This window comes from Leucoraja erinacea, chromosome 16, assembly GCF_028641065.1.
Source record: "Leucoraja erinacea ecotype New England chromosome 16, Leri_hhj_1, whole genome shotgun sequence".
Lineage (NCBI taxonomy): Eukaryota > Metazoa > Chordata > Chondrichthyes > Rajiformes > Rajidae > Leucoraja > Leucoraja erinaceus.
In genome coordinates, this window is record NC_073392.1 from 35,063,317 (window position 1) to 35,078,540 (window position 15,224).

Below are 15,224 nucleotides of genomic sequence, written 5' to 3' on the forward strand. Positions count from 1 at the left end.
GTTCCTTCCTACACAGAATGGGTTAGATGGGCTGAATATTTGCAGTGATTCTATGATTCTATATAATATATTCCGATTTATACGCATCCAATATTTCTATGACAGTTTCCTAATTTGCTAAATTCTTGCAGCAATTTCACAAAGCTATCTGCATGATGTACGACTACATTGACTGCATTGACATGTTGATGAATGGTTTAATAATAAAGGAGAGCTCATCTAAAGAGGAACCAGGGGAAAGATTGTTGAAGAGTACATTATAAAGATTCACGTATCCTCCTTCAGCTTCAGTAATAGCAGCTCCAGAGGGCATGTGTAAATAAATGTCATAAATGGTTTATAAGGCTCATAGGGACATATCGAGAGTGTAAAACTGCCACGGGATATAGCAAGCAGACCCTGAATAAATTAGGACACTGTTGCTGATATCTCGCTGGAGAAACAATACCAAGTCCTCCATCATTGCATTTCTGCCAGGATGAGGTCTATTTATGAGATTAAGTGCTCATAATGCTCTGGGATATGTTGAAAGGATTAAGTTTCTACTGCACGATGCGTAAGTAATTACGAGTTCAAAGAAGTACAAATCTATTACAGAACATCGTAACTAAGAATGAGAAGAAATGAAAAGCAGTAAAGATGATAAATAATTGCATTTGAATGTAAATCGGTAGAAAATCTTATTTTTAAGTGAAATTTGTATTGATGGAATGTGGGTGTCGGTGGCTCTCCTGTTTTACATTAACTTGATGGATTATATCTCTGGTTTCTAAAATGTTAACCAGGAAGAGTTTAGTTGGCCAAGGTTGGTGTGAAAGCGAGTGGTACTGTCAGATATTACACAGGGAACTTCAAATATTTGTTTAAGAAGGAATTGCAGATGCTGGAAAATCGAAGGTACACAAAAATGCTGGAGAAACTCAGCGAGTGCAGCAGCATCTATGGAGCGAAGGAAATAGGCAACGTTTCGGGCCGAAACGTTGCCTATTTCCTTCGCTCCATAGATGATGCTGCACCCGCTGAGTTTCTCCAGCATTTTTGAGTAACTTCAAATATTTAATGTGTAGAAAGGAACTGTAGATGCTGGTTTAAAACGAAGATAGACACAAAAAGCTGGAGTAACTCAGCGGGACAGGCAGCATCTCTAGAGAGATGGAATGGGTGATGTTTCAGGTCGAGACCCTTCTTCAGACTAGTCAGGGGAAAGGAAAATGAGAGATATGGACAATGATGTAGAGAGATAGAGGACAATGAATGAAAGATATGCAAAAAAGTAACGATGATAAAAGAAACTGGCCATTGTTAGCTGTTTGTTGGTTGAAAACGAGATACTGGTGTGATTTGGGTGGGGGAGGGATGGAAAGAGAGGGAATGCCGTGTTTACTTGAAGGTAGAGAAATCAATATTCATACCGCTGGGCTGTAAGCTGCCCAAGCGAAATATGAAATGCTATTCCTCCAATTTGCATTTAGCCTCACTCTGACAATGGAGGAGACCTAGGACAGAAAGGTCAGTGTGGGAATGGGAAGGAGAATTAAAGCGTTCAGCAACTGGGAGATCAGGTAGGTCCAGACAGACTGAATGAAGGTGTTCAGCGAAACGATCGCCCAGTCTATGATTGGTCTCACGGTTGTATTGGAGTCCACATCTTGAACAACAGATACAGTAGATGAGGTTGGAAGAACCTCTGCCGAACCTGAAAGGACTGTCAGGGTCGCTGGACAGAGTTGAGGGAGGAGGTATAGGGACAGGTGTTGTCTGTTTTGGCCTGATAAACCTGCAAGGCAGGCTTGTGCACCCTGCATTGCGAAATTTATGAGCCTTCAGAGTTGCTGCCTCAGAGGAGAGTATGCTCATCCTGTGAATTGGGTTTAAGGAGGTTTGAATTTGATGAGAGGCAGCACCTCATGTTGATGCATTTGATGGAGAGGAAGGCTGTGCCCATGATGGACCTGGCTAAGTCCCCCACTTTCTACAGCCTCTTGTGTTCCTGCGCATTGGAATCGTTACACAAAGCCATAATACAACCAAGGATCCCAACCTGAAACGTCACCTATCCAAGTTCTCCAGAGATGCTGCTGACCCACTGTGTTACTCCAGCACTTTTTGTCCTTTTTTGTAAACCAGTATCTGCAGTTCCTTGTTCCTACATTTTACTGCTCTTTCAGGGAATCAAGGGATATGGGGAAAAAGCCGGAAAGGCGTACTGATTTTGGACGATCTGCCATAATCATATTGAATGGCAGTACTGGCTCGGAGGGCCGAATGGCCTAATCCTGCACCTATTTTCTAAGAAGGGTCTCGATCCGAAATGTAATATTTAATCCTGTTGTTGTTTGATAATGCTTGCAAGCCAATCTTGTGTCAACCTGGACTCATGCACCGTCCACAGAGTTGCTGCCTCATCGAGTATCGAGAGTGCTCATCCTACAAACTGAGTTTAGAGGTTTGAATTTGTAATGAAGACTATTGTGAGAAGGTTCAATGGCTTTATTCCTAGGCTGTTGGGAGTGACATGAGGAAGTATTGAAAAGATTTGAGTTTAGGAGAATGAGAGATGACTAGATTGAAAAGTGTACGATTTTATGGGGGATTGACAGGGTGAATGGTGAGAGGAAGTTTCCCCCAGTCAGGTAATCGAGAACCAGAGGGAATATTTCAGAATTATGGGCCTGTGCCACTTAGGCGACTTTTTAGGAGACTATGCGGTCGCCACATGTTCGAGGGTGGTTGCTGGGGAGTTGCCTTCATGGTCGTTCACAGTTCCTCCATTCTAGGAACTAGTCACGGCCTCATTATGGCCAGCGCAAATTTTTCAACATGTTGAAAAATTACCTGTGACCAGAATGAAGCCGCCATGGAGAGTAGTGAGAATTCTCGTGCCGTAGGTGGGTCGCCAGGAGGTCCTTGTGGGTTGCCAGGAGGTCGAAGGTTCTCGTAGGTTGTATCTGGTAACTGGTGAAAATAAAATGTAAACAGTAGTTTTCAGAACCAAGGATAACTGACTGGTAATGTTAATGTCCGCCGATCTTCACAGCCGTGTATCTCTGGCTTCATAAAAGTTGTCCCCACTCTTTCTCCTCCCTTCTCCCCTCTCTACCCCCCTCTTTTAAAGGACTTACCGCACACTGTGCTTTAGCCGTCTTAATTACAACGCCAACTTTCCTGTTCATCGCAGTGTGTGTCTGTATCACCTTGGCTTTGCAATGTGTGAATTTCATTCAGACAGTGCTCCCCTGCTTGCCCTGTCTCCCGCCTGCATTACGGGTGTGTGTGTGTTCCACTCTGACAGTTGCCGTTCCAATTGCCGGTTTTTCAGCCGACTGCTGGAAACTTGGCAGTCTCCTGAGAAGTCGCCTAAGTGGGAGAGGCCCATAAGGGACTGCCCTTTTAACATGAGGAGGAATTTCTTCTCCATGGAGTGGGAATCTTTGAAATTCCCAACTCCAGAGAGCTGTGGAGGTGGAGCCCAGAGGTTGAAAGAAACACATTTTTGGTCTATAAGGGGATCAAGGGTATGGGGAAACAGACCAGGAATTCAGGATAGACAAAAATGCTAGAGAAACTCAGCGGGTGAGGCAGCATCTATGGAGCGAAGGAAATAGGTGACGTTTCGGGTCGAGACCCTTCTTCAGACTCTGATTCTTCAGATTCCGATTATTCAGATTCTTTGGAGGTCTGAAGAAGGGTCTCGACCTGAAATGTCACCTATTTCTTTCTCTCCATAGATGCTTCCTCACCGACTGTGTTTCTCCAGCATTTTTGTCTACCATCGATTTTCCAGCATCTGCAGTTCCTTCTTAAACAAAGGACTTCAGGATAGATAAGATCAGCAATGATCACAGCGAACAATGGATCCACATTGGGTCTGTCTCTGCTTTTGGTAACTAATAATCAAGGAACAATTCATTGATGTAGTAAAATAAAAGCTGAAACCTCAGGCAATATATATATAATATCAATTTGAAAAATATTTTTAGCCTGTGTATGTATTGGAGAAGAAGTTAGGGCTTGTATGACGTAGTAAAGTTCTCTCCATCTAATAGTTGCCAAGGCGTTATCTCAGTTAGTGAAGGCAATTTTGAGACGCTGTCTATCAGTATCAAATCACACTGACCAGCCCACTCAGAGCATCCAGGATGGACTTCTGCCAACAGACGCTAGATGAATGAAATTATTCTTTATCAATAAAACAAGTCCAAAGAGCTTTGCTTTGAAGAAAAAAGAATACTTTGATGACTTTAGCCACAGCTATTAACACAAGCTGACCTTTTGCAACTTATTTAGTCTGCTTGGCCCATAGCCTTGACATTTATAAGTTTTGCTCATATATAACCATTGTTGCACCATGCATAGTGATTTTGTTGCTTATAATGGGGCCCAGGATGTTTCAGTGTTAAGACGAGCCTGGGTAATTTTTTGGGGAACATTAGCCGAAGCTGGCAAACTTTATCTTTGGAAATGTGCCAGTATGGCTTAGAGCATGAACTGGTTATATGTACCAGCAACGGAACAATTACATTCTTACTTGCTGCAGCTTAACAGACACATAAATTTCCTTATTGATATTTGGCACGAAAATCTAAAGTTACTTCAACTTGCGGAACTTCCAGACAAAAAGTTGATCCAGTGTTGACTATTGTATTGAACACACGTCAACTCCACCAAGGGCACAGAAAGAACGATTGAAAAACCCTTTCATGTTACTGCAAAGATTTACTTCTGCTCCGAATCTATGCTGGATTAGTAATAATTATAATTGTGGACTTCATTTTTGCGTAGGAAGGTGTCAGCAGTCAGATGAGATAAAGCTGCAGGATCTGTGAGTCAGTGTGGCATGCTGTTTTTTTGCTGTAGAAAAAAATTAACTCCTTCAATGGTGATTTCTTGCGAGGAATTGCTTCTGCCTTTCAAGAGGGTCAAGAGTGTTTAAATGCCAGATAGACACAAAATGCTGGAGTAACTCGGTGTTTCAGGCAGCATTGCTGGAGAGAAGGAATGGGTGATGTTTCGGGTCCTGACCCTTTACTCCAGCATTTTGTGCCTATGTTCGGTTTAAACCAGCATCTGCAGTTCCTTCCTACGTATTTAACAGTCATATATACTGACAACAGAGCAAAGAATTTCTTACTTGCAGCAGCAGAGCAGGCCTGTAAACGCTCAGCACACAAGTAATAAATAATAAACAAAATTCAATAGATTAATGACAAGTGCGGAAAACCTCACAGTCGTTAGTGCAACTAAAGACAGCCCATAGACGTCCATAGTTGAGGTTAGTGTTGCGCAGTGTTCAAGAGCCTGATGGTTGTCGAGCTTTAATTTGCTTCCGATTGTTGCTAAAGTCATGCCTCTTTCCTCTGAACACAGTGATTTTGCAAGCGAACATTATGGCAAATAAAAAACAATAAGGGATCAGAAATAAAATGACTTCCAAAGAAGAACATGACAGACAGCAGCAGCGGCGATGTTAGGTTTAGTTTTATTATTGTCACGTGTACCAAGGCACAGTGAAACGTTTTGTTCTGCCTGCTATACAAACCAATCAGATGTACTATACAAAATACAATCGTCAAACTCAAGTACAATAGATAGAGCAACGCGGAAGATACAGGGTGCAGGATACAGTTCTCGGCGTATTTGTAGGACATTTGGGTTTTTGACTGGCTGTGTAATGGGATGTGGAATGCAATACACCAAAGTCGATAAGAATGATCTGTAATAATGATCAAGGGATAGAAATTTGGCCACCAGCACAAAATGGGTGCCATGGCATTTGCCACCTGTTGCATTTCATGTATTTGGTTTTATTGATTGCCTTTGAACTCAATGGAATGGAAAGTTAGGAGGAGGATAAAACAGGTGGCTAATGCTATAACTTTCATTTAGCCCTATGACCGAAGATGAATTTCTGCTTCCATGTATCAAATGTTGGTTAGCTGTCATGCAGGCGTTTAAGAATTGTATTCCCTACACCACATTCCGTTGGAGCTGTGAACTCTCTGACCGTGGCCTTCTTCATTGCATGTTTAACTGAGGGCTTCCCCAGTTTCTGCAGGTTTGCTGTCTATTGATAGTACAGAGACAGACATCTGCTAACCACATTTCAGGAGCTCCCAGAGAGGGTTGGGTGGAAATCGCATGAGATTGTTACAACTTGGCATTTGAATCAGTGAACATATTTACACAAGCTTTAATCAAATCACATTATTTCTTTCAGAATTAAACATCCAAACATCGTGTCACTGGAAGATATTTACGAAAGTTCGACACATCTCTACTTGGTGATGCAGCTGTGAGTATCAAATGCATATTTCACTCATCGCACAATAATATACCAGTAACTGCTATGCATATTTGCAGTTGCTATGCATATTTGCAGCTCACAGTTTAATGCACACAAGCCCAGCAATGCGTCTACAACTGTTCATACCTTGGAGGCATCCATACAAAATGGGAGGCATGCTAAAACTAATGATCATTGACTAATGACTGACCATTGCCACTAATGATCATTGCTTGTGAGGATATTTGGACGCGCTAGGCTTGTACCTCTGGCCTTTGTAACAGTGAGAGGTGTCTTCATTGAAACATTTAACATTCTGAGTGGTTTTAACAGGAGAAGATATTCACTTATGAGAGAATCTAGAACTAGAGATCACTGTTTAAAAGTAATGCATTATCCAACTGATAGACCGAGAGAACATTTTTGACTGTGGATTATGAGTTTTTGGAACACTCGTCCTCAAATGGTGTTGGAAGCAATTTCAAAACAGAGGTACAGTTTATTATTGTCTTGTATACTGAGATTCCAGCTTTGTTTTGCATTCTATCCAGGCCAATTGTGCCAAACGTGAGTACAAGTCAAGTCAAGTCACATTTATTTATATAGCACATTTTAAAAAACAACTCGCGTTTGCCAAAGTGCTTTACATTTGTTATAAGAATAGTATAAACAAACAAACTACATACATATATACATATAGCCCTCGCTCAGTGGACGTCAGCAAAGGCTGGGGGGTATCGATACGTTTTTAGTCTAGACTTAAAGGAGTTGATGGAGGGGGCCGTTCTGATGGGAAGGGGATGCTGTTCCACAGTCTAGGAGCTGCAACTGCAAAGGCGCGGTCGCCCCTGAGCTTATGCCTAGACCGCGGGATATTCAGCAGCCCCAAGTCGGCCGATCTGAGGGACCTGGAGGTGGAGTGGTGGGTGAGAAGACTTTTAATGTAGGAGGGGGCAAGCCCATTGAGGGCTTTGTAGACATAGAGGAGGGTCTTGAAGTGTATACGGAACCGCACAGGGAGCCAGTGGAGAGAGGCCAGGATCGGGGTGATGTGGTCCCTTTTTCGGGTGCCCGTCAGGAGTCTCGCTGCGGTGTTTTGGACCAGTTGCAGGCGGGACAGGGAAGATTGGCTGATGCCAGTGTAAAGAGAGTTGCAGTAATCTAGGCGAGAGGAGATAAATGTGTGGATGATCTTTTCGAGGTCATCAGACTGGAGGAATTGTTTTATTTTAGCTATCGTCCGAAGTTGAAAGAAGCTAGCTTTTACCACAGCATTGACTTGTTTGTCAAATTTCAGTGCTGAGTCAAATATCACGCCAAGGTTTTTGATGTGAGGTTTGAGTAGTGGGGGTAAGGCTTCCAAGGCTGCCTGCTATCAGTTTGATTGAGTCCGAGGGGCCGAGAAGGATGACCTCAGACTTACTCTCATTTAGTTGGAGGAAGTTCTGGACCATCCAGCACTTTATATCCTCGAGGCAGCGGGTAAGGTTAAGCAGATTTGATTGGGTTTTGGGCTTCAGGGGGAGATAGAGTTGGGTATCGTCTGCGTAGCAATGGAAGGAAATGCCGTGCCTTTCAATGACTTGGCCTAAGGGGAGCATATACAGGGAGAAGAGAATGGGGCCAAGGATGGAACCTTGTGGAACCCCACAGCAGAGATTAGCTGGGGAGGAGAAAGAGTTGCCTATGTTAGTCGAGAAACTCCTACCTTTGAGGTAAGAGATGAACCATCTCAGGGCAGTGCCATCAATACCAACCCCGTACCGGAGACGGTCAATTAGGATGGTGTGGTCGACGGTGTCAAATGCTGCGCTGAGGTCAAGAAGGAGCAGGATTGCACAGTCGCCGGAGTCAACGGTGAGCAGTAGGTCATTGTGTACCTTCAACAAGGCAGACTCTGTGCTGTGGTGAGCCCTGAAACCTGATTGGAAAGTTTCCAGGATAGTGTTTTGGTGAAGGTAAGGTATAAGTTGACTTAAAATTACATTTTCAAGGGCTTTTGAGAGGAAAGGCAGTTTAGAAATGGGTCTGTAGTTGCTTGGCAAGGTGGGGTCGAGGTTAGGTTTTTTCCGGAGTGGCTGGACCACCGCATGCTTGAAGCAGGTAGGTACAGTGCCAGTGGGCAGAGAGCTGTTGAAGATGGCGAGGATGCTGGGACCGGCTGTTGTAATGACATCCTTTAGGAGGGCAGAGGGGACAGTGTCGAGGGGGCAGGTAGTAGGTTTCATGGTGGTGATCAGTTTTACAAGGGAGGGTAGAGTAACGAGTTGGAAACTGTCTAATTTTGAAGAGCAGACCAATGAGACAGCCAGGTAACAGGTGGGAGGGGAAATATTTGTTCTTATGTTTTTTACCTTGCTGGTGAAAAATGTAGTAAATTCCTCGCACTCAGCAGGGGACCCAGTTAAGTACAATCAAACCATATGTGAATGAGTACAATAGGTAGTCCCGAAAGAGAAAGGAAACAGATTGCAGAATATAGTGAGGCAGATGGGTAAATTCTTGATATCGGAGACTATGATGGAATTGGGGAGTTATGTTTTCAGTCGCATCAGCCACGGGGAGCATTGATGGGAATGTGGCAAGAATAACAAAGAATTAGTGTTGAAATAGTGTTGATGGTGAGGACGGACTTGGTGGGCTGAAATGGCTCTATAATTAGGGCAGGTACTCTGTGGGTGTGTGTGGAGAGGACTTCCTGGGTATGATTTTAATGCGTATCATGAGACACTAATAATACTAATTGTGCCTACTTTAGAGAATTGATGGGGGCAGTCCACTTTGTGTTGATTATTGTTATTCCCAAATAGGAAATAGAAAATGTGAGATATACAGTTGGGTCACCTTTTACACTTTCATTAGTGTACAAGCCGCGTGTACAAGCCGAGTCTATCCAGCCTTTCTTCATATGAATGTCCTGCCATCCCAGGAATATAAAGTAACAGCATAATCCAGATAACCTCTGCAAATTTGGCTCTGTTCGATGGTACCTTCCACGTTAATTTCTTCTCGTCTAGTAGGTTGAATCTTAGAACTTCCCAATGGGAATTATTCCCGTGTGTAATTAGATGGCATTTATGTCACTACTACATCTTTTGCGTCTTGCTGTCCTTGGCTGAGATGCGTTGTATTTTGCGTTGCTCACTTTAGACCCTATTTGTGTGCTCAGCATAAAATTTGCAAACTAATTGAGGTTTTAAAACATCAATGGCCCAACACATCCAGCGTGTGTTCCAAAGCACCAAATCTGCATTGATACTGAGTGCAGAATAGTGTGAATAGAATGAGCTCTTATTGTTGTCGAGAGAGCTCTGATGTCTCTGATCTCTAATGTTCACGGGCTGTGTGTTCATGTCGGAGGAGTGTGTGGGATGAGTGGTGAAGGTTGGTGTCATCTTTTTCTTTGCTGCTCCACAGGGAGGAAGTCGGAATCCACGACCTCTGTCACTAGTAAATAGTGTTAACAATTAATTACAGTGTGGGAGAGTGAGCTGTAGATAGCTCATACTGTACATGTTGACGCCTGAGTCATGTGCCCCTGTGTGACTTAGCAGAATCGAGCAAAACCGACGAGAGAATGTATTTGCCATATTCTGTTAGTTTTCATGCAAAAATACAACTTTTATTACGAATAAGATTATTTCATCTTTGAAACATACATAGATTCGGTTTACCTTCTAAGGAGCCAGCTTGTGTGAAGCTTTGTTCTGCTAAGTTTCTGCTCCTATGGAGCCTTAAGGGCCTGTCCCACTAGGGCGACATTTTAGATGACAGCTTGAAAAGAGGTTGTCGCGCAGTGGTCGAGTTGTGACTTGCCGTGACGCGTGGTGCCTCCTTGCCACCCCATGTAGTGACGCCCGGTGAGGGTTAGGGTTAGGGTTAGGGTTAGGGACCACAGATGGGCTGTAAAATATTATTCCTTCAATGCATGGTTTTTAAACATGAATATATTAAAATTAATACAATAAAATCAATTGTGCAAATGAAAAGATGCCTGAGTCGTTCATTTTTATTTACAGATGTGTTGGTCCGCTTCCAGATCCAATCACCATCTCTAACTTTTCACAGGGATGGATTCAGTGAGTGTAGACTAAACTCCCCTCTCCCCCAATCCCGCCCCATCCCTCCTTCTCCACTCCCCCCTACCTTTCTCCCTTCCCCTCTTCACCCCTTCTTCCCTTTCCCCCTCTTCCTCCCTTCTCCCCACTCCACTTCCCCCCTCCCCTCACATCCCCTTCTCCCCCCTCTCCCTCCCTTCTCCCATTATCCAACCCCACCCCCCCCACCCAACTTTCCCCAACGCCCCCCATTTGTGGACCCAACCTGTGACAGCTAGATCCCACTAATAGTACTGCACAAAGGCCAGATCATCTGTTTTAGTAACATTGAGTATGGGATAAATGCAGACTTTGGGAACAACACCCCCCCTCCCTTCGCCTTGCTTCAAAATGGGTGGTGGGTATTTAGACTCGGTGGCCGGAGCAGGTGGGTGGCACTAGTAAACTGACAACATTGCCTGTACCCAGTTGAAAAGCCCGTTGCCTCTGGGGGTTTGGAGAGACCATTGGAAGAGAGATCTGCCTCTGGGACAACTCGTGGCCAACAGTTTAGTTCCCATACAGAACATTGGAGGTTAGAGTCCAACCCCTGGGGGCCCCAGTGTCACATTTAGATCAGAGATACGGTGCCCTTCGACCCACCGAGTCCGCACCAACCAGCAATCCCCCGCACACTACCCCACACGCGCTCGGGATAATTTATACTTATACCAAGCCTATCAACCTAGAGGTAGGGTTAGGGTTAGGGTTAGGGCTTCCTCCCGCACAGGTTTGTCCCTAGCGTGTGTGGGATAGTGTGCAGGGGATCACTGGTTGCAGCTGGGTCCACAAATGTGGGATGTCAGGGAAAGTGGGGGGGGGGGGGGGGGTTGGAGAATGGGAGGATGGGGGGGGGGGGGGGATGTGAAGGGGATGTGAGGGGGGGGGGGGGGAGTGGAGAAGAGTGGAGCGGGTAGAAGGGAGGAAGAGGGGGGGGGGGAGGGTAAGGAAGAAGGGTATGGGGGGTGGAGATGGGGGCGGAATGGGGGAAGAAGGGGATTGGGGGAGAGGGGAGTTGAGTCTACACTCACTGAATCCATCCCTGTGAAAAGTTAGAGACGGTGATTGGATCTGGAAGCGGACCAATAAATCTGTAAATAAAAATGAAAGACTCAGACATCTTTTCACTTGCACAATTGATTTTATTGTATTCATTTTTATATATTAATGTATAAAATCCATGCAATGAAGGAAGAATATTTTACAGCCCATCTGTGGTCCCTAACCCCAAACCTAACCCTAGCGGTAACCCTAACCCTAAATCACCCTAACAAACCCCCTAACCGGGCGTCACTTGCAGGGCAGCATACGTCAGCGTGTATGTCGTGCAACTTGATGGTTTTACGGGCGTCAGTCACTGATGCTCCGCCGTCGCCGAAAAAATCGCAAAGTGGAACAGACCCTTTATAATCCTCCAAGGCATTGTGATTAACTCTATAAATGGCTTCTCGTAGTGAGGTGGTACCAATACATGGGATATGCAGCAGTAGGGCATTGCAACTCCGGAAACAGGAGCAGCTACTTAAAAAATAGTAAGCACTCAAAAGAAGTGTGAAATATGTGTTTTTAGGATGGTGTGAGTTGAGAGAGGAGCATTAGCTAAGAAACTCAACCTTCTAAGCCAAGAGCTGCTACTGTAGGTTTTGTGTAGGCAGGAACTGCTGATGCTGGTTTAAACCAAAGTTGCAAACAAAAAGCTGGAGAAACTCAGCGGGTCAGACAGCATCTCTGGAGAAAATGAATAGGTGACGTTTCGGATCGAGTGTCTCAACCCGAAACGTCACCTATTCCTTTTCTTTAGAGATGCTGTCTGACCCGCTGAGTTACTCCAGCTTATTGTGTCTGTCTTCAGCTGCTAGGTTTTTGTCCTTTATGATTTTGTGTTGGATCTGTACAAAACTAACAAGCCATTTATTTTCAGCCTGAAGTTGCCCTTTATCCGAGCAGTTTGCAAACCTATTTCAAGGGGCTCTGTAAAGGGCCTGTCCCACGAGGAAGCGACTGCATGCGGCAAGCGTGACCAAACCGGAAGCGGAGGCCTCGCGGGGGTCGCACGGAGGTCGAGTGATCCCCGTACAGGGCCGGTCCCATCAGCATGCGACTGCATGCGGCAAGCGCGATCAAACTGGAAGCGGGGGCCGCGCAGAGGTCGAGTGAGTGACTTGAAGTTCGAGCAAAGTTCGCGGGAAATTCGCGCGTGATATACGGCGTCAGACACTGCGTCCGGCGTCGAGATGCTGCGTATGCCCGTCGAGGCGGTGCGTACGGCGTTGAGGCGGCTGTGGGCCGGCAGGCCGTTGCCACGCAGAATTTTTAAACACTGTCAGTTTTTCGGAGCCCCGCGCGATGTCGGGACAAGCTCTGCACAACTCCATACGGCTCCGGCGATCGAAGTGGGACTGACCCTACGAGGCCGTACGGCTCAAGCGCCCACTCATGCTGGTGGGACAGGCCCTTAAGAATCAACCGCTTTGGTGGGTCTAGACATGGGTGGCATATTCCCTAGAGGATATTAGTAAAGCAGAAGTTTTTTTTACAACTGTTCCAGATGATTCACTAATTTTTAATTCCAAAGCCGAGCAGGTTTAAGATAGATGAACTTTAACTCGGCAAAGTGAAAATATCTAACAGTTTGGTAGGAAGCATGTGAAGTGGGAATAGCATACAGTCATAGAGTTGTACAGCATGCAAACAGCCTTTCGACCCAACTTGTCCATACTGACCAAATTGACAATCTGGGCTAGTCCCATCTGCCTGTGTTTGCACATAAAGACCTTAATTTTAATGCAGGATGTCGGGAAACAAGGTCATGTGTGTGTGTGTGTGTCTAGAGCTTTGTAAGTAGGAGGACTGGTTGAACCACTCATTAAAAACACAGAGGATCCTGGGTTTTATAAAGAGAGGCATAAATATATAAAATGAGGAAGCCACGAGGAACATTCCTTAAACAAGGTTCTACCATAACTGTCCTTTTATGTATTTCAAACTAAACTTTATTCATAAGAAAATATATGCAAAACAAAAAACATTCATAAACTCTTCATACATTCTCAGTCTATGTGTCTATATATTCAGTAGTCATACTGGTCATACTGGTAGCATTGGTACATGTTTTTACACAAAACAAGCACTCCATTCTTGGCTCCCCTGAGGTGATATTCTTTTCCTTGTTTGAAGGGTGTCCCTGCTGGACTCAGCCCTTCAATGTCCATCAGCAGAAGGGCCCTAGACTGTGGTCCTCCCTGACAGAGCCTTGGTGTTGGCTGCTCCAGACTTCAGTGCATTCCTTAGTAGCTACTCCTGCAGTCTGGAATGGGCCTGTAGACAACATTCTCCGATGGACATCGCACCGTGCTGGAGGACCAACAGGTTTTGGGCAGACCAAAGAGTGTCCTTTGCTGATCTTCCAGCCAGCACTTGATATCTGTCTCCGAGTGTGTCCCTAGTGGGAATAGCCCCTAAATCAGAGAATCCTCTGTTGCACAGCTGCCAGGGAGAATCTTTTTTTAATTTCAAAAATAAACATTATTCTTTAGATAAAGATATGCAAAAGACTGTGAAAAACTCTTAGTACATTAATAAATTAATATCACATTGACTGTGATCAATCTGAGTGCTTTCCAAACTTTGTTTCTCCCATTAAATCCCTGCCCTGTCTCTCTACACTCAGCAAAAGATCAATTTGCTGCCTTGTTCATGTTAATTAAACTCACGTGAATTTGGCTTTTAAGTGATTATATTGACTAAATTATCAAGAGTAGGTGGAAGTTAGGATCAGGAATAAACCATTAATCTGCCTTTAATAATGTAATCAAGTCTGTCTGCTTCAACTGAATGAGCACTGCTCCCTTGAGTAGGAATGTCTAATTTAATGGAGCTGAACAGCCATTAATATTGAATGGGATTGATAAAAGAGACTACTCGTGTAGTTGATGTGAAAGGGAGATTTGGACCAAGGAAAGGGAGAATGGACTGTGTGAAGAGCCTTGGTGAGATGAACCGGGAGTATTGCGTTCCATGTTGGTGTGCTACCATTTTGGTCTTCTAACCTAAAAGTAGGGTGCACTGGCTAATGAAATTGACAATATAACACGGGATGGGACAATGAAATTCTTACTTGCTGCAGCACAACAGAATATGTGAATATGTAAACATTGTATATAACGGGGGGGAAAAAGAAAAAGTTCAATAAATAACAAAAATATAGTGCAAATAACAAGTAATAATATAGTCTTTTGCAGCTCAGAGCTCATAGCTTATTTGTTGTGTTTAATAGCCTGATGGATGTGGGGAAGAAGCTGTTCCTGTACCTGGACGTTACAGTCTTCAAGCTCCTGTACCTTCTTCCTGATGGGAGTGGTGAGATAAGTGTGTGGCCAGGATGGTGTGGGTCCTTGATGATGTTGGCTGCCTTTTTGAGGCAGCGACTACGATAGATCCCTTCGACGGTGGGGAGGTCAAAGTCGGTGATGGACTGGGCAGTGGTCAAACTTTTTGTAGTCTTTTTTGCTCCTGGACGTTCAAGTTGCCGAACGAGGCCACGATGCACCAGTCAAAATGCTCTCAACCGTGCACCTGTAGAAGTTTAGGAGAAGCCTCTTTGACATGCCGAATCTCCGTAATCTTCTCAGGAAGTAGAGTCGCTGATGTGCCTTCTTTACAATTGCATCGGTGTGCTGGGTCCAGGAAAGATCTTCTGATATATGCAAGCCCAGGAATTTGAAGTTATTGACCCTTTCCACCATCGTCCCATTGATATAAACAGGATTGTGGGTCCTCATCCTTCCCCTACTAAAGTCCACAATCAGTTCCTTGGTCTTACTGAAGTTGAGAACCAGGTTGTT

At 44.5% G+C, this 15,224-nt stretch overlaps 1 protein-coding gene across 2 annotated transcripts in view; it reads left to right on the top strand.

The window, feature by feature from the left end:
- Positions 1 to 15,224, top strand: part of LOC129704799 (calcium/calmodulin-dependent protein kinase type 1-like) — a 192,786-nt gene that overhangs the window by 141,061 nt on the left and 36,501 nt on the right. For both annotated transcript variants that reach the window (XM_055648155.1, XM_055648156.1), the window contains exon 4: positions 6,218 to 6,292. In XM_055648155.1, the coding sequence (XP_055504130.1) occupies positions 6,218 to 6,292 (75 nt within the window). The remainder of the gene's footprint in view (positions 1 to 6,217; positions 6,293 to 15,224) is intronic.